This window comes from Sorex araneus, chromosome X (genome assembly GCF_027595985.1).
Source record: "Sorex araneus isolate mSorAra2 chromosome X, mSorAra2.pri, whole genome shotgun sequence".
Taxonomy (NCBI): Eukaryota; Metazoa; Chordata; class Mammalia; order Eulipotyphla; family Soricidae; genus Sorex; species Sorex araneus.
Genome location: NC_073313.1, coordinates 367,711,211 through 367,735,860, shown reverse-complemented (window position 1 = coordinate 367,735,860; position 24,650 = coordinate 367,711,211). Strand labels below are relative to the sequence as shown.

At 57.5% G+C, this 24,650-nt stretch overlaps 1 protein-coding gene across 1 annotated transcript in view; it reads right to left on the bottom strand.

Annotated features, from left to right (window-relative positions):
• Positions 1–24,650, bottom strand: part of LTBP1 (latent transforming growth factor beta binding protein 1) — a 259,047-nt gene that overhangs the window by 173,970 nt on the left and 60,427 nt on the right. The window contains exon 4 of the mRNA XM_055120644.1: positions 9,225–9,376. Within this exon, the coding sequence (XP_054976619.1) occupies positions 9,225–9,376 (152 nt within the window). The remainder of the gene's footprint in view (positions 1–9,224; positions 9,377–24,650) is intronic.

Below are 24,650 nucleotides of genomic sequence, written 5' to 3'. Positions count from 1 at the left end.
AGCACCTTCCAGGAGAGCGAGCGAGAGGGTCTGAAAATCACCCGGCACTCGAGGCAGGCCTGAGGCCAGCAATGACCCACTGAACTCCGCCAAGTTCAGTCCTGCTGGAGGGCTGGCGAGGGCAGGGGGGAGCCTTCCTCTGATCCCCAGCACGTGGACTCTGCTTGAAATGGGGTGTGTGTGTGTGTGTGTGTGTGTGTGTGTGTGTGTGTGTGTGTGTGTGTGTGTGTGTTAGGGGTGTAAAATGCAAGAGACAGGGAAGTTAAGGAAACCATCCCCAGCACGTGAACTCTGCTTGAAATGGTGTGTGTGTGTGTGTGTGTGTGTAAAATGCAAGAGACAGGGAAGTTAAGGAAACCAGAGGCCAGGGAACAGGCCACCTTGACACAGCTCAGAAGCACCCAGTGGTTCTCCCATGCAGGCAGCTAACGTCCAGGGAAATTAAATATATATGGGCCTTCCAGGGCCGGAGACACCGTGCAATGACAGGGCGTTTGCCTTGCAGGTGGCCGACCTGGGTTTGATCCCAGCATCCCAAACGGTCTCCTGAGCACCCCCAGGAGTGATCCCTGAGTGTCCAGCCAGCAGTAAGCCCTGAGCACCCCTGGGTGCTGGCATCCCATACGGTCCCCAGAGCACAGTCAGGAGTAAGCCCTGAGCACTGCCAGATGTGGCCTCAAAACTAAACAAAACAACCCCCCCCCCCCCAAAAAAAAAAGATTCTTTCAATGCATCTTATTTTCAGAAGCCCTGAGGAAGTTGCAGAAACGCGCGCTTTTGCCAAGTTCCAAAACAGCTCTCCAGTTGGGTGGACTCAGCTGAAAGAAAAGTCTGTCGAAGCAATTAGTTATATAGAAAATAGGCATTTCGGAGTCTCTGGACTGAGGATCCCGGGACCAGAGGATCCAAGCTGGCAGGACAGCAAGTCTGTCATTTTCTCTCCTCCCAGAACATTCTTTCTGGCTCCATGTCTAAATGACTCCATCAAGTGGCCCCAGCCCCACGCCCCGAGGGACTCCTGCCAAACTCGATGGCTCTCATCATCGGGAAGGATTTCAGCCCAATTATCCCTCTGCTCAAACTCCCCATGTGATACCCCGTCATGCTCCAGTAACATGTGATAAATAAAAGTAAAGTGATTAGTTGCCAATAAAAAATGAATTACAAGCTAAGATTTCCTGCTGTCAGCTAATTCTTTCTAGGTTACTCATTTCCAACTTCCTCTTCTCCCTTTGGAGCCCATCGAGATTGCGCCTGCTGGATTCCAGGAGGGTTTTCAGGTTTTCCCGTAAGTCCTTCGATATCTCTCTCTCTGAGGTGAAATTGAGGGGTCAGGAAGGTAGCAGGGTCGGAGGGCAGGAGGCCCGGGCTCAATCCTCACCACTGCATATGTCCCTAACACCTCTGAGCACTGCACCAGGGCAGACCCCCAGCACCATCAGGTGTGCCCCCCTCCCCCAAAATAACGAAGACCTGAAGTCTAATTTGCATCCTCTAGGGCATGAACTGGTCTTGATGACTCAATGGTTTCCTGCCTCAGACCTAGGCCCTGTAGAGCACTGGGCTTTGCCCTCCTCTCTCTCTCTCTCTCTCTCTCTCTCTCTCTCTCTCTCTCTCTCTCTCTCTCTCTCTCTCTCTCTCTCCTCTCTCTCCTCTCTCTCTTTCTCTCTCTCTCCTCTTTCTCTCTCCACTCTCTCCTCTCTCTCCTCTCTCTCTCCACTCTCTCTCTCTCTCTCTCTCTCTCTCTCTCTCTCTCTCTCTCTCTCTCTCTCTCTCTCTCTCGGAAGCCAGTTTCAGGGAGAGGGCAGAAGGCAGCTGGGATAGAGAAGGGACCACCAAGTAAATGACGCTTGAAGGGCTCACTCGGGATGGGAGACGTGTGCTGAAAGTTGACCATGGACCAAAAAAAATGATGGCCACTTACTACCTGTATTGCAGACCATAACATCCAAAAGGAGAGAGGGAATAAGAGAGAATGTGCCTATCACAGAGGCGGGGGGTAAGGGGAATGGGGAGGGGCTGGTGGGAGGGACACTGGGAACACTGGTGATGGGAAAATGGGCACTGGTGGAGGGACGGGTACTCGATCATTGTTTGACGGAAACGTAATCACAAAAGTTTGCAAGTCTGTAACTGTATCTCACGGTGATTCATTTAAAAAAATAAAAGAGGCGGCCAGCTGCCCTGCCCTGAGAATGCTGGGGGGAACAATTACCCAGGGGACCATCCAGGGGACAAAGATCTCAGTCTCCAGACACCAGCGAAACGGGTGAGTCCTCTTGAGCAGATCTCTGTTCCTGGCCAAACCCGGAAGCCTTTACTGATAACCTGCCGTCACCCCCACACCTGAGCGGGAACCCGCCGGCTAGGCGAGGGCTGACTCCCAGGCACGCAGGAACGTGAAGACCTGGTGCCCACGGAGTACCGGGCAGCTCTAATAAAAACAGGAAAGCTTGCTGTCTGCTGAAACATGACGGAACTGGAGGGTCGTGATAAGCAAAACGTGTCAGAAGGACAAAGACCAGATGACCTCATTCATCTGCAGGACAGAGAGAGACAGAGAAGCAGAGGCAGCGCCACGACAGGCTCAGAGAGAAGCCAGGAGAAGCTAGGTCTATGTTTCCGTTCCAGAATTCCTGGAATTGAGCACAGATACCTGGAATTGAGTCATGAGGTTCCCGAAGTGAGATAGCCATGGGAGGTCAACTAAGGGTGACCAATCAGATGCAGGTAGGGAAGCCCCCTCCTATATAACCCGTATGTAACTCTTATGCAACCCTTATGTAATTCCAATTTATAAGCAATCTGCTAAGCAGTGGAAAGCCCCTCAGATTTCAGCCAAAAGGGCGGTCCATGGAAAGTCCCTGTTTTATAATGTTATGGTATAGAAGGCCCTCACTTTTGAGACTCAGGGTCACTCGTTCCAAGAAGGCTGCCCCTGTGTCGGTGAGCCGGACGAGGGCCCTAGCTCGAGCTAGCCAATAAAGACCCTTTGCTTATTGCATCGCCACTTGCCTTCGTGTGATTCCTCTAAGGAGATCTCGGCCGGGTTTAACCAGACGAAACAAGGGAACAGACAGGAGGAGGATGAGAAACCCTGAGCCTCGGATGGTAAAACTGGACACCAAGCAGCTTTGGGCAAGAGATGGGGGAAGTGGTGAAGAGGGGCAAGAGGTGACCCAGGGACAGTGGCGGAGTGTCTGTGGCATTTTGGTTGGGAGGTGGAGCGCAGTAACTGTGTATCAAAACCCTAAGTGGTACTTAAAGGATTTTAAATAATCTTGATCACCAAGGTTTATAATAGCACGAATGGTAGGGTTTCATGCACGCAGCGTTCCAACATCACACCCTCTGCCAGACTGTTCACTCCCTTTCACCAATGTCTCGGGTTCCCCCACACCAAACCCCACTCTTCCCGCCAGCCCCCCAACTTGGTAGCTCATTTCTGGACACCAGTTCCAAGAAAACCATCAATGGTCTTTGTAATGTGGTCATATGGTGTGAACCATGTGACCTGAACTGGCAGCCTACCTTAAAGATCCCACCACTCAAAAGAGATGGCGGGATCTTTTGATCTTGCTTTAGGCTAGAGTGACTTACCATGCAATGCATGACTAACACACACTCTTCTCACTTTTTCTGGGTCTAGATTCTGAACAGACACAGAATTTCTGGAACTTTCTAAATGCAGAGGAGGTTCTGTAGTCAAATGCGGGTTTTGCGCCTACTAAGCAACAAAGCTCAAATGCACACCACAACTGTCTAAATTGTATTTATAATTGCTTTGCGGGCAAGGATGCACGTCATAAACTCAACCGAGGTCACTCTGCTAGAGAACCGTGGGTGGGGGCTCGGCTGCCGTGCCCTTCTCTCCTCCGTCCCGCTCCTACTGTGTTTCCATCACACGTTACTGCAAAAATCTAAGATACTGAGTAGATGGGGAGGTGGGAAGGAGGAAGGAAAACAAATAGGTTGAGTATAAACTGTGTCTGGCAGTGCGTTATCCGCTCACTTCTTTCTTACAACAATCCTAAAGAATAAATGCTGAGGGACTGGATCGATAGCACAGCGGGTAGGGCGTTTGCCTTGCACACGGCCGACCCAGGTTCGATTCCCAGCATCCTATATGGTCCCCAGCACTTCCAGGAGTAATTCCTGAGTGCAGAGCCAAGAGTAACCCCTGGGTGTGACCCAAAAAGCTAAAAAAAAAAAAAAAGAATAAATGCTGAGCTTGTAGAGCAAAGAAAACAATGCCGAGATATTCGTGGAGTAAGATCACTCTCTGTCTCTACCCTACAGGATCTTGTCATGTAGAATAGGAAAAAAGAGGCAGAAGAATGACACTTAGCCCACCTCACAAGACCCTGGCAGGGCCGCAGGAAGCCCTGAGTGCAGATAAGACCTGTAAATTAGGCTGGTTCACACTGATTCCACGCTCTTGTGGACAGTGTGTGAGAATCAAACAGCCACCACCAGATGGATGCCTTCTGTGTTACGCTTTTATTATGTAGCTCACATCGGTGAAAGGACCCAACTACAGAATTCTCTATTTCTGTGACAGCAACCCCAAACCCAAACCTCCTATGGGACAACATGAGTTTATTCGGTTATGTATCCCCACCCCTTGTTTCTGTTCTCTGGTTGGTTATACTCTCTGTAAATGAGGGCTTGTGGAACTGACTGACTGGATCAGATACGTGAGTGAGGGATCAATCAGAGGTCTCGATTGAGCCCTTCCCTTCTGATTTCTGTAACACAGTCTGTGAACTACTATGCCATCAGAACATGTATCAGCATCCAGAAGAACGAGTGACACTGGGGGGAAAACATTTTAATTAATTGACAAATTTATCTCATGAAACATGAGAAAGCAAAATCCCTTAAATAAGGGTAAATTTCATCTCAAGATGTTTCCTCCCTGGGGCCAGAGCCAGTACAGCGGGGCCAGCATTTGCCTTGCATGCAGCTAACCCGGGTTCAATCCCCAACACCCCATATTGGTTCCTCGAGCACCGCCAGGAGTAATTCCTGAGTACAGAGCCAGGAGTAATCCTTGAACATCGCTGGCTGTGACCCAAAAAAGCACTGTAGCACTGTCATCCAGTTGTTCATCGATTTGCTTGAGTGGGCACCAGTAATGTCTCCATTGTGAGACTTGTTGTTACTGTTTTTGGCATATCAAATACGCCATGGGTAGCTTGCCAGGCTCTGCCTTGAGGGCGGGATACTCTCTTTAGCTTTCCAGGCTCTCCGAGAGGGATGGAGGAATCAAATCTGGGCCGGCCGTGTGCAAGGCAAATGCCCTACCCACTGTGCTATCACTCCAGCCCAAACCTAAAAAGCAAATTTTTAAAAAAAAAATGTTTCCGTTATGATCATAATTGTTATTAATCTCTCCAGAATAAGGCCCAGGAGGAAGTTCAAGGGGTAGCCAACTTGCCTGGCGTGTGTAACTCAGGACTTTGGCTTCCTAAAACTTAAATGAATACAGATAATATGGTCAATGCCCATTAATGAGGAAGAGGTACCCAGATTCTGCTGACACAGATTTCAGCGGGTAGGGGGGGTGTTGGGTCATCCCAGGGACAAAGGAGACGTGGTCCAAATCTCCTGAGTTCCCTGGTTTTCAGGGACAGGAAACAATTCAAACCATTTGCAGGGTAGGTTCTGTTCTTGTTCTTGAATCATTTTCTGTTCTTGAGGAATACTAAGACAGAGTGTGTAAACTGCAGTCTTGGCCAAAAACATGATCCCTTTTAAAGTCGCACTTAAGGAGTTAGAGAGACGGTCCCTTGGTAGGCAGCTGGCTTGGCCACACTGGTCCGGGTTCGAGGCCCTGGCACATAGTCCCCTGAGCCCCACCAGGAGTGATCCCTGAGCACAGAGCCGGGAGTAAGGCCTGAGCACTGACGAGTGTGGCTCAAACACCTAAACAACAACAACAACAAAATAAAAATTAAGGGGGAAAGAAGTGTTTAAGACACGGCATCCGGGTGGGATGGATTCCCCCGTGGCTGATGTGGAGGACGTTCCTGACGTCCTATAGGACGGTGGGAGTGCCCGAGTCTTGGGAGAAGACACCGACCGCCCTCGGCCCGGCCCTCAGCGCTCGGAACCATCACACACCAGGGGCCGCTGAGCAGCCGCATAAACAGAACAGCACCAGCTGGCACCGGAGCCTGGCAGTTGCCTCCAGTGAGAGGGGTTGATACCGAGAAGCCGTGAGGGCGCGAGTTCACGGCCCCCGCGGCCACGGGCAAACGCTTCTGCCTGGCCCGTGCCTCTGTGTCTGCCGGGGCCCAGCCGGGCCGGACAGCCCCAGAGAGAATCTGGTTCATTCCCCGTATCCGGGAACGCTCTCCGGCTCTTACCTTCAGAGGCAGCTACGCCAGTCTGGGCTGGCTCTCTCTACACCGCCGCCCACACTGGGGGGGACGGCAGTGCTCAGGAGCTCCTCCCAGCAGTGCTCGGGGGACCATCGGTGTCGGAGCTCCCCCCACCCGAGGGCTCTCACATGCTTCTGCCTGTGGAACCCCGCCTGGCCGCTGGCGCGCTGAAGCCTTGACCCTTGTTGAGGTGACTGGGGTCAGGAGGTGGACGCCCAGCACCGCATCTCAAACTTTCTCACTCTCGGGGCTGGAGCGAGAGCACAGCGGGGAGGGTGTTGGCCTTGCACTCGGCCGACCTGGGTTCGATCCCTGGCATCATATGGTCCCCCAAGCACCGCGAGGGGTAATTCCTGAGTGCAGAGCCAGGGGTATAGCTGGGTATGACCCAAAAAGCAAAACACACACACACAACAACAACTTCCTGACTCTGCTTCTCTGCCCTCTTAGCTCAGCAGCGGTGGAGACTCGCACCCAGGCTGCCTCTAGAGTCCAGTCTGTGGCCCAGGCAAGGCGGGTCTCACAAAGCCCCGGCCAGAACCGGCTCCTTGGCCAAGCACACACAGGCTTTATCCATGGGGGAAGACGGGGACACAGCAGTCTCTCCCCAGCCTCGGCCGCACCCCTGCACACAGTCCCCCCAACACACAGGAGGAGGCAGGAAGGAGGCCACATTGGGATTTGTTCAGATGGACAGCTCCCTGACCACGTGGCAGGGCCCATCTGTTCTCCTGCTGGGGGGGGGGGGGACACAGAGCTTTCCTGGGGCCCCCTCAGCTGCACCAGTCTGTGGCCTCACAAACCCTCCCCCAGACTCCAACATCGTTGAGGGGAGACACATTCCGCCCTCAGAGCTCCGCCACACCTTCCTTACCCCGCCTTCTGCTTCTGCACAATTCCCTCAGGCCCACCCGAGCCCTCGCTTCACAGTGCTCACGGTGCTGCTGCTTCCTCCCATGGGAGCAAGTCCCGGGTACAGCGCTGAGATTTCCGGGGATGCTTCGCTCTTGCTGTTTGCAGGAGGCCCGTGCCTCGGACCGACTAGCCAACCTTTCATTCCTAGGGGCCACCTTTCCTCCTCCCGTCCAGAGACGATGGTGGGTTACGTATATTTTAAAGATGTGCAATTATACCCACAAAACAGACAGGCTCGTAAACCAGTGTTACCTCGAAACCTAAAGTAAAAGCAAAACACACATGCGCCGTGCGAATCCCCGTTCCAGCGACAAACCATCAATAGCCAACCAGAACCACAGCCATTTCCTGCCTCCACAGCCCTGATGCTCGGGGCGCGGTCTCCTCAGCCCGTCACGGAGTTCGTTCCCAACTCTCTCCCACTGCTCCGGAGTCATATGCGACCTGTGCACACCCCCACGTTGGTGAGACGAACCCCTTCGGTTTGCTGACACGGAAGAACCACGCGTCACCACGTACTCCAGCGGCTCTCGGAAGACCACACGGAGACGCTCTTGCCTGACGGGACAGGACTGAGGGTTCTCCATCCTCCTCATCTCCCCAGGAGCCCCCTCCAGTGTAGCCCTGGTGCAGAGATGGTGGTGTCCTCGCTGGCGGGGGAGTGGCAGAGTCTGAAGCAGAAACCAGGGCCAGGAGGACTGGTCCACGGCTGGAGGCTTGCCAGAGGGGTGGGGGGGGAGCTAGGATGGAGGAGGGACCACTATGACAGATGAAGGCTGGAAGTGATCACCCTGGACAAGACGGGGTGCTGGAAGGACCTGTACTGCAAAGCATGATGCCCGAAGGGGAGGGAGAGAGACAGAGACAGAGAGACAGAGAGAGAGGGAGAGAGACAGAGCGAGAGGGAGAGAGAGACAGAGAGAGAGATAGAGGGAGAGAGAGAGGGAGAGAGAGACAGAGAGAGGGAGAGAGAGACAGAGAGAGCGAGAAAGGGAGAGAGAGAGACAGAGAGAGAGAGAGACAGAGAGAGAGAGAGGGAGAAAGGGACAGAGAGTCAGAGAGAGAGGGAGAGAGGGAGAGAGAGACACCGAGAGAGAGAGGGAGAGAGAGAGAGAGACAGAGAGAGAGAGAGAGAGAGAAGAAAAGTGCCTGCCGTAGAGGTAAGCAGTGGGGAGGGGGCGGCAGAGAAACTGGGGACAGTGGTGACGGGAAGTGTACGCTGATGATGTCACACGGTATGACTGCGACTCAATCAGGAGCAACTTTGTGACTGTGAATCTCAGTGACTATAGAGATATATACACATACATACATACATGTATGTGCATATACATATATGTAAAAAATTTATTTATGTATAAATGAGTCTGAGGGACACAGGACTGAGGAAATCCGGTGCTCACGAGCACAGTCCAGCCCTCTCGCTGCTGTGCGTGGCCAAAGTCCACCTCACAGTGCCCACTCACTTCCGTCGAGGCGAGACACAGCTGGAAGCTTCCAGAAGGAAGAGCCTGCCTGGGGGAGGGGTCTCGGCCACTCCCACGGCTGCCGCCAGCCCTGTCAGACAGAGCCACACAGCGTCCCTACAGGGGAGCTGCTGGCCCCGCGCAGGGGACAGCCTGCCCCTGTCGGCTTGGGGCACTCGAAAGCGAGGCTCCTGACAGACCAGCACCGCGGAGGGGGGCTAACGGGCCAGGCCTGCGCGTCCGCCCTCTCCTCAGGAGCGTCTGCAGGCTGCAGCCTCCCGCTCCCACACGTCGGGCCCGCAGGAGAGCCGCTGGGATGCAGGCCGCTCCCCTCGGCATCTTCCCCGACAGCCCAGCAAACCGCCCCTCCTCAGAGGGAGGCCGCTCGCTGCAGACCCGCGCCCTGGGGTGCGGCCAACTCAGCCCCGTCCCCGACGTGAGCCCCGTCCATACTCACCCTGGAAGGGCGCGGGCCGCAGGGGGAAGGTGCCCTCCGCCGCCTGCCCGCCGGCCGCCACCTTCCGGGCGGAGAAGTCCTTGGGCCGGAGCACGTACGCCTGCATCTGGCCGCGGTGGATCATGATGTTCTGCGCGGACAGAGCCGCCACCCTGGGGAGAGGAAGGAGACGCGCGTGAGGACAGGGGCGTGGAGAAGGGCCTGCCCGGCGCCAGGCAGGACAACGCCCAGGAGCGCGGCCGAGGGCTGACCACTCACCCCGGCCAGCCTCCGCGGAGAAGGGTCCAGCCCGGTCTCCCGGGGGTGCCCAGCTCTCAGGCAACGACCAAGACACCCCGGGCAGACACCCCCCTCCGGGGCAGACTCTGCCTGAATAAGCAGAAGCGGGGAAACGGGGAGATAATCCGGGCAAGGGAGACAGCGGAGGGGCTGGTGAGGACAGCCCGGCCCTCGCGGCGTCCTTGGGCTTCAGCGTTGACAGCTGAGGGTCCCACAGCCCCCGCCAGGGCCCGGGCCTGGACCAGGGCAGCGTCTGGGACCAGCCGCACACCTGGAGCAAGTGACAAGCAGTGGGCGGGTCCTTCCTCTGTGCTGCAGGGGCCAGCGCCAGGCTTGGGGACCGAGCACTGGACGCAGTCCTCCCTCCAAGGAAGCAGGAGGGAGGGAGCCGGGAGCCCGTGCCTCCTGCCCCCAGCCTCGCTGGGGGCAATGGGGAGCAGACAGGGAGCAAATCCAGGCGGCAAGGACACCTGCCCAGAAAACCCACGACATGAGGAACCAAAGGGCCCCGGGGCAGGGCAAGGTCACTGGGTCCAGAGGAAGGTCAGCCGGTCTGGGGAAGGTTATGGCCATCAGGTCGGGGAGGTCATCAGGTCAAGGGGAGAGATCATCAGGTCAGGGGGAGGTCATCAGGTCAGGGAAAGATGATCAAGTCAGGGGAAGGTCATCAAGTCAGAGGAAGGTCATCAGGTCAGGGGAAGGTCATCAGGTCAGGGGAAGATCATCAAGTCAGAGGAAGGTCATCAGGTCAGGGGAAGGTCATCAGGTCAGGGGAAGATCATCAAGTCAGAGGAAGGTCATCTGGTCAGGGGAAGATCATCAGGTCATGGGAAGGTCATCAGATCAAGGGGAAGGTCATCAGGTCAGGGGGAGGTCATCAAGTCAGAGGAAGGTCATCTGGTCAGGGGAAGATCATCAGGTCAGGGGAAGGTCATCAGATCAAAGGGAAGGTCATCAGGTCAGGGGAAGATCATAAGGTTGGGGGAAGGTCATCAGGTCAGGGGAAGGTCATCAGATCAAGGGGAAGGTCATAAGGGCCAGAAGGCCACACCCCTGGGGAAGTCCAGGTGGAGCTACCCAGCTCGAGTCTGCCATGCCGGCAGAGGGACTGCATCTGATCAAGCCCTGACAGGCGGCATGCCGGGGACAGGTGAGAGGCTGAGGGCACGGCTGGCTCCTGGGGGCCACCTCCGTAGGCTGCGGCACGACGAGCAAACTTCCCTCGGGAGACAGCGAACGGGGTCCCTGCTCCTGACACGGACGAGCCCCTCCACGCGCCCGCCCAGCCCTCCTGGGCCTGGCTGGGCCCCATCACGAGAAAGGGCTGGGGACGCCCTCAGGGAGCCCCAGCAGCTCCTCCCAGCCAGCTCGGTGCTGGGGGGGTTTCCAGGCAGGGTCTCTTGGGAGCGCGGCCGTCGGGCACCTGTGAGCGGCCGGAAGGGCGCTCTCGGGCCCTGCTCTTGCCCACAAATAAAACGGGAAATTCTTTCCATTTTTAAGGTGAGGGCAATAAACCCTGTTTTTCCCCAATCGCCTTCTCTTTTTCCTCTCACAATTGCTGCTAAACTAGGTCACCTCGGTAATAAATATTGAAAGCATTTAACCAACTCAAACATCTGTTCCAACCCCCTCTGAGGATGGAGACGGATGAGACGAAACACCCGCCAGGCGGAGACTGGGGCGACTCGGGCCGCCGGGGCTCTGCGGAGCCGTCCACCTGCTCAGCGCCGCGTGTGCTGCGTCGGGCCCGAGGACCACAGGAGCTGGAGCCACCCTGGGCCGTAGCCCTGACCCGACAGCTCTGCCTGCACGAGGCTGACTGGCCCGCCGTGTGTGCTGGACCTCGGCCGTGGCTGCTGGCCTCGCCAGGGAATGTGGTCGAGGACCAAGGCCTGGATTCCTCCATAGACAAGCTGCTCTGCTCTGCCCTGGAATTCCTAAGTCAATAATCCCCGTCAGACTTCAGGAACAACCGTGTTGACTTTAGGAAATAAAAATGTCCTGGGCTCAGACTAGCTCACCCATGAGTGAATTGCTGGAAAACCCAGGTCTGCGGGATCTGTGGCCGAAATCTCCAGGCTCTCACAAAGTCGGGAAAGGGCAACCTCGCCCCATCTCCCTGTGCTTCCGGGAGCCTGGCGGTCATGCCCACGAACTGCCTCTGGCACCACATAAGCTCTTTAACAGCCATGATCCAGAGCCTCGCAAATGAATCTCTCAGAAGAGAGCAACTCCAAAGTCATCATCCAGCTTTTAAAAAAAAATTAATTAACCTCAGCTGTATTAACATATTTAAAATTTTAGAATTCCTGGAGTGTGCAGCCACAAATATATACATATATATGTATACATATATACATACATATATATGCCTCTTGGAGAGCCCGGCAAGCTACTGAGAGTATCCCACCCACACGGAAGAGCCTAGCATATTCTACATGCCAAATACAGTAACAATAAAAGGTCTCACTCCCCTGACGCTGAAAAGAACCTCCAATCGTTGGGAAAGATGAGTAAGGAGAGGCTGATAAAATCTCAGGGCTGGGACAAATGGAGATGTTACTGGCGCCCGCTCAAGTAAATTGATGAACAACGGGATGACAGTGTTACAGTGATATATATAAGCACATAAGGCTCAACCTTAAACAACATGTTAGTAATCTCTTATACAAGGGTTTAACGGCTTCAGGGAGAAATGCAAAAATCTTCACACGCTTTTCTCTAAGAAAACTTTTTGGACCATTTTTAGTCAACTATTCATAACAAAATAAATTATTTAGTCTTACTTCGGGGACCGGCTTTGGGGGTGGAAACATTTGAAATATGGTGGTGAAAAGGTGTAATGGTGGTGGGATTGGTGTTAGAATATTAAATGTAATAAATCAATGTAACTAGTTTACAAAAACAGAGCATTTTTTAATGGTCTGAGTATAAAGAAAAAATAAAAACCACACCATAAGCAAATTTAGCAGCTAAGTAAGAGGAAAAATGTTAGTGCTGCACCCACACAGGAAAAGTGGCAGCTCTAAGCAGCTAAGAGCAAACCAGATGAATGAGCCACTGGAAATAAAACAAAACACAAGAGGAGAATGGAACAGGAACTAAGCAACTCACTAAAGTATAAATCCCCAAGACCACAAGATGTGGGACGCAACTATTCTTGCAGAAACACACTAAAACCCGAAATTGCCTTTTGGATCCACTTACTCATATTGTTTAATGACTGAAACTTGCAAATAAGTGCTGGTAACATCAGCTGTGAGGCGGGAGTGAACTCCAGGCACCAGGATGGGATTGTGCGGCAATGAACTGTGGGAATCCGTCTCGAAAGCCAAAGCAAGCATAGCCAGTGATCCATTCATCACTCTCTGTCCACGGCAGCCAGGATAGCCTGACACAGAAGGTCTCTGGACCTGTCTATTGAACCACTGGTCAATAGTAAAAACCCCAATACTAGAAACAAACTGCCCACAAACAGAAGAACCCATCAATACATAAAGACAACTGCAACATAAATATCCTACAACTACTTTTAAAATGAGCTTTACCGGGGCCAGGGAGACAGCCCAGGGAACAGGGGCGTGGGCCTTGCGTGCAGAAGGCCCCTCCCCCCATCCCTGGCAATGCACTGTCCCCTGAGATCTGCCAAGTGGTTGTTACAAGAGGCTCCCGACACCAGTGGGTCTGAGCCTTGAGTCCCCCAGCCCCAAGCACTTCTTCAAAAGGCTGCTTCGTACACACACAGAGTATCAGAAACAAAACTCTTGTCGTTCTGCCTTTTGCGGTGAGTGCCCTGGTCTTCAAGCTCCCTGCCATGCCGGAAAGGTACAAAATACAGCGCTGACGCCCTGGAAGAAACACAAGCCCTTCCTCTGTCGACCTATGCTTCTTTTTACTTCCGCCTTTGAGAATGTTTTAGGAGACACAGAAAACATCCATAATAATCTACTGATCAATCTAAGAATATTGCTTAATGATTTATAGAGAGGGCATCAGTAACGTCTCCATTGTGAGACTTATTGTTACTGTTTTTGTTTGTTTGTTTGTTTTGCTTTTTTGGGCCACACCTGGCAATGCATAGGGGTTACTCCTGGCTCTGCACTCAGGAATTACTCCTGGAGGTGCTCGGGGGACCCTATGGGATGCTGGGAATCAAACCCGGGTCGGCCGCATGCAAGGCAAACGCCCTCCCCGCTGTGCTATCGCTCCAGCCCCTGTATGTTTTTTTTAATGCAAAAATGGAGCAGGCTTATCTTGGTTGCCAAAAACGTGCCAAGGAATTATTTCAAAATGTTCAAATTGTTTGATTTCTCCTGGCTCTTTGCTTTTTGGTTGGTTGATTTTTGCTCCTGGTTCTTTCAATTAAAAAAATTTATATTTTATGTATATAAATATACATTATATATAATATATATGTTTTAAGATAATTTAATGATAATTTTTTTAATCCACGTGAGTTCCGATTCTACCATGCTGTGGAGGGTGGGTGTCGTGCACACAACAACCCAGCAGCACACCCCACTCGAGGGCCCCCTGCCCCACTCTTGTCCCAGGGTGCCGCTTCACCCACCGGCCGCAGTGTACCCCCCTCCATTCTTCTGTCCTTCGGTCCTTCCTCCAGGCAGCCAATACAAGGGCAGTGCTCCCCGGCAGGGGGCATGCCCCAGAACGAGAGGAAAGCGGGCAGGGCCGGAGGAAGGGGCTGAGAAGGGGCCAGGCCAGGCCGTCCCCAGCCCTGCCTGGCCTCTGCTCACCAGCTCCCCCTCCCTGAGGGACCCGTGGCCTGTCGCAAAGTTCAGCCCGTGGCGTGAGGTCAGGTGCCCTGGGGGCCCTCTCTAGCGGTGGTCTCGCGCCCACCCCAGCCTCACCACCCTCCACTGGAGAAGGGAGGCAAGACCAGACTTGCAATCAGGCGGACGAGACCGGCTCCCTCGGGGAAGGAATGCCGGCACGGGGCGGGGTCGGGGCTGGTGCCACAGAATATTCTGGCAAGGAAACAGGCCCAGGGAGAGGAGGCCGGGAGGGAAGGCTCTCAGTGTGGGTCTGGAGCACAGGCTCCGGGCGCAGAGGACAGAAGTGACAGGGAGAGAGGGCAGGGCAGGGCCCTGTGACCCGGACTTCGGTCTCAGACAAGAGGGGAGAGAAACGCTCACTTTCCTCCCGGGCCCAGGAGACGTCCCCCCACTCCTGGTCTCTCCAGGGAAACGCGTTCAGCTCGAATATAAACGATGGAAATGGGGGGAGTCAGAAGGAACCTTCCAGAAGTCAGATCCAGAGTGGCCAGCACCCACACAATTATTCTTTCCCGCCAACTCCTCTTCTTCTCAGCATTTTTTTTTTTTTTTGCTTCAACTCCAGGATGGAAGGTTTGCTAATTTTTACAAGTTCCAATGCAAGAAATTCCCCACCAATTTTCCCATTAAGGAAACACCTTCAGGCGGCCTGCTCGAGGCCACCAGGGTGCAAGAAGCCGGTGGAGAGGAGAGCAGGCGCTGTGCCTGGGACGACTGCTCTGTGTGTGCGCGCACACGTGTGTGTGTGTGTGTACATGTGCTGGTGTGTGCAGAGATGCGTGTGTCTGTGGTGTTTATGTAACTGTATGCATGCATGCATAAGCTGATGTGTGGCACACATGCCTGCATGTGTGTGCACATGTGTGTGCCTGTGTCATGTGTGTGCACATGTGCTGGTGTGTGCAGAGATGTACCTATCTGTGGTGTTTATGTAACTGTGCATGCATGTGTGCATGAGCTGATGTGTGTGCACACATGCCTGCATGGGTGTGCGTGTGTATGTGTGCCTCTGTGTGTGTGCATGTCCCGAGTGTTCACAACAGATTTGGGTACATGCCCCAGACTGCAAAAGCCCCTGCAGATGCCTCCCTTACCACCACCTGCAGGACTGGGGAAACAGAGGCAGAGCCCCCAGTGCGCCACCCCGCAGCTGAGGCCCAGGGGATGGGAGCAACATCACTGGCGGCCTCACAACTGGATGCAGGAAACAGGGAGGCAGGAGACGGGGCTGAGGCCAACGGCCAGCGGGGTCCAGGCCCCACAGGGTCCCCCCACCCTGCTCCCCGCTCTCCTCACACCCAGCGTTTCAGTGCCCCTTTGTTCCGTCCCCAGAGACGGGAGCAACGGGCACAGGGTGAGAAGGCAGGTGTGGGCAGCAGAGAGGCCATGAGGACGTGGGTGACCGGCCCCCAAGGCAGCCCCTCCCTCCTGCCAGAGAGCCCCCAAGGGGCTCACAGATGGGGGCCCCACTCAGGATGGCCTGCCCTGTGCAGAAGACCATGCGATCCCGTCCCTGCCAGCTTGGCGCTGCCTGAGTGCACGCACACACACAAACACACACACTCACACACATTCACACAGACACACACACACTCACATACACACACACTCACAGATATACACACACAAACACACACAGAGACACACACAGACATACACACACAGATACACACACTCACACACACAGACATTCACATACACACACAGATACACACACTCACAGACACACACTCACACACACACATACACACACACACACACTCACACAGCTTCCTGTTCAGGGAGGAGCTATCCTACAAGTGCTGCGGAGAAACGTGCAGCAAACCCACACGCAGACCCCTGCGGGGTGTCCCCGGAGCCCCCCGTGGCACCCAGGGTCTGTGTCGGTGACAGCAGCAAGCCGGTGCCAGAGCTGCTTCCCGGCCATGCCCGCCCCCCTTCCATCAGCCCCACGGCGAGCGCGGGCCAGGGTAGCTCAGAGTGGGCGCTCCGCCTTCCTGGCCCGAGGCTTGACAGTGGGGGTCCCCGTCTTACACACGGCCCGGTGGGGTCCACTCCCAGCACCCCTCAGTCTCCTGAGCAGAGCCACGAGGAAGCCCTGAGCACCAAACCCAGCCAAGCCCCCAAGGAGCCCAGCAACGGAAGAACGTCTCCTCGGCCACGCCTGCTCGAGAAACCGTCCCACCGGCTTACAGGCACATGCGGTGGCACACATCTCAATTGTTTTTTTAACTTTCTTTTTTTTTTTTTGGTTTTTGGGTCACACCCAATGATACACAGGGGTCACTCCTGGCTCTGCGCTCAGGAATCAACCCTGGCGGTGCTCAGAGGACCCTATGGGATGCTGGGAATCGAACCCGGGTCGACTGCATGCAAGGCAAACGCCCTACCCGCTGTGCTATTGCTCCAGCCCCTTTTGTTTTGTTTTGTTTTGTTTTTCAATTTTCTTTTTGCCACCGTGACCTCCAGTTTGACAGCACTGCCCACGTTTCGTGTGTTCGGCATTCGCCCCCACGAGCGGCTGCAGCGCCACCCCCCCGAGCCGTCACAAGCTCTGCCCCCCGCATCATCCTCTTCCACCCGCTCCCGTGTCCCGCTGCCCGCAGAAGCTCCGTGCTGCAAGCCAGCCACTCGGTTCTGCCGCTGTGGGCCGTGTGCCGCTCAGCACGACGGTCTGCACACGGCACAGAGGACGGGGACCTTTCTGCATCTGTCCCCCCTCCGCTGACCTCTCCGCAGGACCCCTCCAGGCCCATCCCCGGCGCGGCCAATCGCGTGATCTCCTTCCTGATAGCCAGCTTAGGGTTCCTGCACGGGCACGTCCTTCGCTCCCCCACGCCTCTGCTCCGGCCACCGGCTCCTCCCAGAGTGTGTCTGTCGTGAACGGTGCTGGACGCACACAGCTGCTTCTGGGTCCCGGGGGAGGTGCCCAGACGCAGGATTCTTGGACCATCTGGAAGTTCCATTCTTAGTTGTTTTTTTTTTCTGAGACATTTCATTTTGTCCCATACTCAGAAGTGCCGAGGGCAGAATCTCTCAACCTGGGTTTCAGGGTGGGGGGAGGGGCTGTGTCAGACACGGCGGGTCACGACCCATTAGTGTCAGAGGTGACACGTGCCAGCCACATCTCCGACACTGCCCGCGTGCCTCGGGGCGGGATTCCTCTGGCTTAGACCCCCAGACTCAGTCACTCAAGGGTCTTGCTCTCCCTCTGCTCCGAGACCCGTGCGTGAGCAGAAGCCGCTGCACGATCCGCTCTTACGCCACCTATCTGCGACCTTCCGCTCCAAGCTGGCCCTGACCACGACCCACGGCCACAGCTGTGTCTCCAGGGCTGGTGCCCCCATGGTGCCCGGGGGACGCTGTGGTTCCCCGACGCCAGTGTCTGAGTCTTTCCCAGGCCTGCCTCCTCCCCCGAGTCGCTCCTGCCGTCTGAGAACACGCCCCAGACCGAGCCCCTCTCCCGCCCACCCCTGGGTTCACACGGCTGGCTGGCGCGCCACCCATCCAGGCGACGGGGAGCAGTGAGGGGCACCAGCCCCCAAAGCGGGTGAAAAGCGGCGTGTGCATTTTGATTCCAGGAATACCTGCCATGGTCACGCTGCTTTCAGACCCAACAAAGCCCCGGGAACTCGGGTCCCCGCGAGGCTGGCCTGGGGAGGGCCTGAAAGTCGACTTTCCCCCAGGACGCAGGCGCAGAGGGGAGGAAGTCCCCGCCCACTCGGTCTGTCCACTGGCGCCCACGCTGCCCCGGGACCGGCTGGACACTGCCCCCTTTCCCGCCCGGCTCCTCTGAGGGGTCCGGCAAGGACAGAACTCGAGGGTCTGTGTGTGAGAGTCGCCCCCCGGCAGAGCACCCTGCAGTGAGGACCCTGCCCCTGCCCTGCAGCCTTGCGACGGGGCGGCCCACTGCCGAGTCCACCCCCCCCCCCCCCCCCGTGACAACCGCCCTCCTCCGTCCTCTGTGTCTGCTGCCATCCAGGCTGAACTGATGATCAGCACCCGAGAGCTGGCCGGCCCTGTCACTGGGGCCCAGAGTTTTCTGGGTGCCCGGAGAACATCATGCCGGAGGTAAGCCGGATGCGCGGAGATGTGAGGCTGGGGGCTGGAGCGACAGCACGGCGGGGAGGGCATCTGCCTGGCACCCAGCCGACCCTGGTTCAACCCCGGCGTTCCAGAGGGCCCCCCAAGGGCCCCCCAAGCACCGCCAGGAGTGAGTCCCGAGTGCAGAGCCAGGAGGAACTCCTGAGCATCACTGGGTGTGACCCAGAGATGCCAAAAAATTAAAAAATTTTCCCTGAAATTCTACAGGATCAGAAACCAAGTCCTTACCCACCCCCTTCCCCCCAAAGCAAGGATGAAGAAATCATTCCGGCGCTGAGGAGGCAGTTCCAGGGTCAGGGTGCAAAGCGGTTCAGCTCCTGGCACTGTCCCAGCGCTGCCAGGCGCCACCCGGACGTAGCCCTGGGGGTCCCCAGCACTACAAGACGAGAGCAGCAGCAGATCCTCAGACCCCAGCATGGACCCCCGGCCGTGGAGGGCCCGGGACTCTCTGAGCACTGCTAGGGAGACCCCCCACCAAGTCATCTCATCTCCTCCGTCTACACCACACACTCCATTTTAGTCATTTTTAGTCATTTTTCAGCCTTCTCTGATTCCTCACCCCAGAAATCAGAACATTGCGGACGGCCTATCAAGCAAACCCGTTTTATTCTACTTTATTTTTCAACTGCACCGTGGATTCCTCCTTTATTAAACTCAACGCCTAACTCGTTTGCATTTAAGCGACGAGCCAAGTTATTCGTGAATAAGAAGTGAAAAAAATCACTCCTGCTTGAATATTCGGAAAAAAGATTAAGCTCCAGCTCTATCAGGGAGCTGATTAAATTAATTATGGAAAAAAAAATCTGAGTTCCACGGGTGAGAAGCAGCTGCCAAGCGCATCCCCTCTTGATACCGGCGTGGCTTCCAGTCCAACAGGAGTCTGGAGTCCCTTCACTGTGCTCCCCGTGAAGTGGAAACACGCGTGATGCTCGGGACACGCCCGTTTGGCTCCCGTGAGCTGGGGGAAGGGACTGGAGTGACGGGGCCTCGTGGGTCCGTCTGGGCCAGCAGCGCCGTGTCTCGTAAACAGCAACAGCCCGACCCAGCGGGCAGCTTCTCTGCCCTGCTCGACGGAGGGGGCAGTGCGGGGCCACGGGGGCCCCAGGGAAGCGACAGCCTGGCCCCGGGTCCAACCCGGCTTCCAGAATTCCTGCCTGTGCCGACTGCCCAGCGAAACCGTCCCTCTGAGTCTTGGAGGAAACGCGGGGACGAAGCGTGTCCACGGTGGCCCTGAGCGAGCGTCCAGCGCCAAGCCCCGGCCTCGGCGGAGCCCGAGGAGCCTCGGGGATGTCCCAGACCAGCCACCGGGGCGCCACCCGCAAAGGCCCGACCACCCCACGAGTAGCCACAAGATGGGGGTGTTCCCCCACAAAACCAGCCGCGGGGAGGCGCCCCTGCCAGCCACGGGCCCAGCGGGAACCGGCACAGGCCTGCTCCGGAGAGCCGCAAGGCCAGTGTTCCCAGGGCCAAGCCACGGTGACGTCAGCCCGTTCACAGACAGCCCCGCGCTGACCCCCGGCTTCCTGAAGAGCAAACACGACATTCCGGGAAGCCTGGGGAGAAGAAGCGGCCTGGGCCCTCCCCGCTGCCCCCGGCGCCCAGTACATGACCGGGGCTCTCGGGGCGGCTGCTGGGGGGGGGGCAGGCACCTCCGGGCTGGGCGGGCGCCCTTGGTGTTCCTCGCACCCGCGGCCCCGTGTCCACCCCGACTTGCTCCCACTGGCTGAGATCCACCTGCCGGCCCGAGCTGACACCTTTGCTGGTCCCCTCGGAGCCGAGAGCCGCCTGGCCCTGGCCGCGCCTCTCTGGGGGCCTCTCCACGTGCCCCCCACGACTCACCTGTGCGCCCTCGGCCCCGGTCACAGCGGGCGATGGGTGGGAAGAGAACACGGAGGGTTAGGGGCTTGCCTGGACCCCTGGCACCACACAGAGTGCCCGGGCCCCGAGCACAGAGCCAGGAGGAAGCGCTGGGGAAACTCCACACACCCCCGAAGAAGAGGAAAAACACACCATGGACAAACACAGGTGAAAAATCAAACAAACGCCGCACTCACCCCAGCACGTCCTACGAGCCACTAACCCGGAGCATCGGGCTGCGGCCCTCGGACCTCCGGGGTTCCCCCGCCCGCCCGCCCGCCCCAAGGGCCGGTCAGTCACAGTCGCGGGGCGGGGCAGTGGCACCAGCACCCCTGAGCCGCGAGTCCCCCGTTCAGCGGGCCAGACCGGCCTTCCGGGCCCGGGGGCACGTGCGTCCTGCAAACCCCCCACCAGCAGGGCGCCGGGTGCCCGTCTGCCCACCCTGGGATGACGAGCGAGTGGCGGGCCACGGCCTTGGCCCTGCCCCTCCCCGCGGTGTGGGCTTCCTGTCCAGGGTGCGGCAGTGTGGTGCAGAGCCCTGCGAGGCCCAGGCACAGAGCGGGGGGTGGGCGGGTGGGCAGGGCGAGCACACTGTTGCTCTCCAGGTCACGGAAGACGCTGGTCAGACCACGGAGGGGCCCTCGGGAACCAGCCCTGTGGGCAGCGTGTCCAGCCCCTCCCAGGCCCCGAGTCAAGCCCACAGGTGAGGACCTGGCCGCTTCCTAAGCCGTGAGGACCAGCACCACCCCCAGGGCCCTTAGCCCAGTCCCGGGCAGTGCTGACGAGGCTCGAGCAAGCCCACCCTGCCCTGTGCTGGGGGCTGCAGGAGCTCCCCCCCCCTCACCCTCCCCTAGCCGCCCCTCCGCTGGGGTCATCTGCAGCCCCCTTCCCGAGATCGGACAAGCGAGGCTGACGTCACCCCGGGAGCCTCGAGCTGAGGTCACGGGCAAGGACGTCTGCCAAGTGCCAGGGGTCGAGGGACCCTCGGCCCCGGCGGAGCAGAGAAGGGACGCTCTGGAGTCCTCCCAGATGTGAGGGAGTGAGGACCCTCAGGACTCACGCCCCAGTGTGGAACTAGAACACCTGTGCATGTTCCACACGTGTGCGCCTACCGGCAGACGTGTGCGGGTACAGGTGTGCCTACGTATGTGTCCATGTGGTAATTGTGTGCCGTGCACACACGCATGCCACGTGGGTGTCCGTGTGTGCCAACGTGCTCACGAGTGTATCCGTGGCTATCTGCACAGGGAAGTGCATGTGTGAGCACGTGTGTTCATGTCCATGTGGGCCTACGTGTGCACACGTGTGTATGTATGTGTGCGCAGGCAGTGTGCTCCGGGGTGGGAGCACAGTCCCCTCAGTGGTGGCTTCTGCGTGGGGCGTGGGGAGGGGGCCACTGCCCGGGGCGACCCCTTACCCCCCGGCTCTCTGTGCCCTGCTGGCTGCACACTCACGGCGTCAGCTCCCGAAAAGCCGTCTCGGCGCGTGCGGGCTACTGCGGGAACTGCAAGGGCAGCGGTGAGCCCCGGGCGGCTCCTCTGTGACTGCATCGGGGGCACAGCTGGCCCCCCCCGCCTGTCTGGCTCAGGGCCCCCCTCCCGACTTCAAAGCCCCTTTCTCCTGCCTCCCCCGGGAGGGCCGGGCCTGGCGCTTCAGGCCACTGAGCCGGGTGCGGGTCCAGCACAGACGCCTCCCTGGGCGCAGGGAATCCGATCCCCTGAGGGTCATCGGGTTTCAGGGGCAGCTCGGGGTCGGGAGCCTCGGGCTTCCTTTGTGCCTTTGTCTGCAGAGTCGAGGATCCGCCAGGAGCATTTTCTGGGCAGAAGCGCTAATGCCGCCAGCACCCAGGAGCCGCTGCCCGTGGGAACGCTCCCTCCCGGCTGCCCCGCCTGGGCAGCAGGGCCTGCTCTCGGGGCGGGCGGGGCGGCCAGCGGCCTCCTGGCCAAGGGCCTGCTGGGAACCGCGGCATCCCCGCTCGCAGGGCAGCGGGAGGTCATGGAACAGAGCCCGTTTCCGCCCGGGGCCTCTGCCGGGTTCTTCCTCAGCACCCGGCTGCAGGGTGCTGCCCCCCCCACCCCGACAGGGCAGCGTGAGGGGAAGACGGGGCAGGACGGCGGGAAGGCGGCGTCTCACCAGGCTGGGCTCGGACCCGGCACCCTAGAGCGGCCCCCAGCACAGGAGCCATCCCTGAGCACAGCGCCAGGAGTAACCCTGAGCATCCTCGGTGTGGCCCCAGAGTGAGAGAGACAGAGAGAGACAGAGACAGAGACAGCAAGAGAAGGTGGGGGGTCAGGGCGGGGGTCTGGCAGAAGGGCCGAGAGACTCACGAGGCCAGGCAAGGCAGCAGGCAGCGTGGACACGGCGGACACCAGCCCACCTGCATCCAGAACCTTCCTCCCCCACCTGCTCAACCCAGTTGTCAGTTGTCGGGTCTGCCCTGTGGGGCCCACACCCCTCGGCTCGCTGACACTCCCCGGGGGAGCAGGGGCCAGCGGGCAGTGTGCTCAGGGGGCCCCTTGGTCGTCCAGGCCTCGAAGCACGGTGAGAAGCTGGGCTGGTGACCGACGGGCCTGCAAAGACCAGACAGCAGGAGGGGCAGAGCCGGGGGCTCAGGGCGGACCCCTGGGGAAGGGGCACTGCCCGGGACACGCGGCCGCCACACGGGCTCGGCCAGAGGGTTCTCTCTGTTGTGTGTCCCCCGGGCAAACTCCCGAGGTGGCGTGAGGGCCACCCCCAGGACAGGGACAGGGCCAGCGCCAGATCCACCATGACCCGAGGAACTAGGCCCCCTCGCTCCTGCCACCAGGGACCCCTCAGCCTCCAAGGGAGAGTCGGTTCCTCCATTGGGTGTGAGAAAGGAAACAACTTTACACACAAGAAAAGCGTGTTGTATGCAGCAGATGCTGCAACAAGGAGCAGGAGGGGGACGGGAAGAGGAGGCGGAGGAAGAAGAGGGAGAGGAAGAAAAGGAGGAGGAGGAGGAAGAGGAAGGAAATGAGGAGAAAGAAAAGGCGGAAGAGGAGGAGGAGGGAAGGGGAAGGAGCCTGCGTGGTCAGCTCCTCAATGGACTTCAAGTCTGTTTAAAAAAAAAAAAAAGATGGAGTAACGCTTCTGGGGGACAAGAGGGTGAACTTGAACTAGAACTCGGAGTGAGTGGGGCGTAGAGAAGTAAGTCGGGGGCAAAGGGTGATGACTGAACAGCTGCACTGATGTGAAACACGAATGATGACAGAAAAACAGAGCCCCGGACAGCTAAACTCACTATCCGTGGGAAACGCCGGAAGGCAGAGCGGGCGGGTGCGAGGGGGCTGGTTTTGGTGGTGGGAGGGAGACGCTGACCGGGGCTGGGGGTGAGCAGTGAGTCTTGACACGCTCAGAGGCGTGAGGCCGGACCCTTCCAGGTCCAGAGAGTTGTTCAACACTGACACCCCCACGCTCACGGTAGACGATTCACGGTAGACTATTCCAGCCCAAACCCGGAAACACCCCGTGTCCCAGAACACAGGATGGGTAACGAAACTGGTACCGATACACAATGCAAAACTATTCGGCTCATTTTTGTTGTTGTTGTCGGAACCCATTCCTCCTGCCAGGCACTGCCCCTCCTGGCGTCCCTCTAAAATCTAACCTCCAAGACCAGGAACGGAGATCCTCTGCCAGCCCGTATCCCCAAGTCTCCAGCAACAGTCACGCCCATAAACCACCTCTGGCCGGCACCAGACAATCTCACCATCGGCCACCGTCCAGATCGCACGTCCTTCTCTCCTGGCAGGGAGCATAACGTGACACTCGCCATAGCCATGCCCCGGACCCCGGGCCAGGCTGTCCCACTCGGGGCACCCCAGATGGGGACAGGCCACGCCTCACCCACGAGGGAACCTTTTCCTGGACCGCACAGCCTGTAGGACACACCTGACCCATACTCCAAAAGTACCGCACCACCTTTGATGGGATTTGAAGTAGGAGGCAACCAACCTTAGAGGGAAATATTACATTATTCTGGTTCTGCTTTGGGGCAGGGATCGGGGTACGGGATGGAAATACCTGAAATACAGTGGTGGGAAGGTGTATGATGGTGGAATTGGTGTTTGAATATTAAATGTAATCAAATATTGTGAACTCCTTTATAAAATTTTTTTAATTAATTAGCAAAATAAAAATAAAATCCAGCCCCCGAACCGCACGGAGGTTGAAGTTGCTCGATATAGAGCTTCTATTAGAGGCACCAGTGAGCCCAGCTGAGGCTCCGTAACGCACTGCAACCACGCAGACACCCCCGCTGGCGCTTCCTCACCACACACCCACAACAACACACAAGAAGCAGCTCCAAACTGCAAGGGCCACAGGGGAGACGCAGAACTACAGGCCCTAGGGAGGGGTGAGCCCTGCTGTC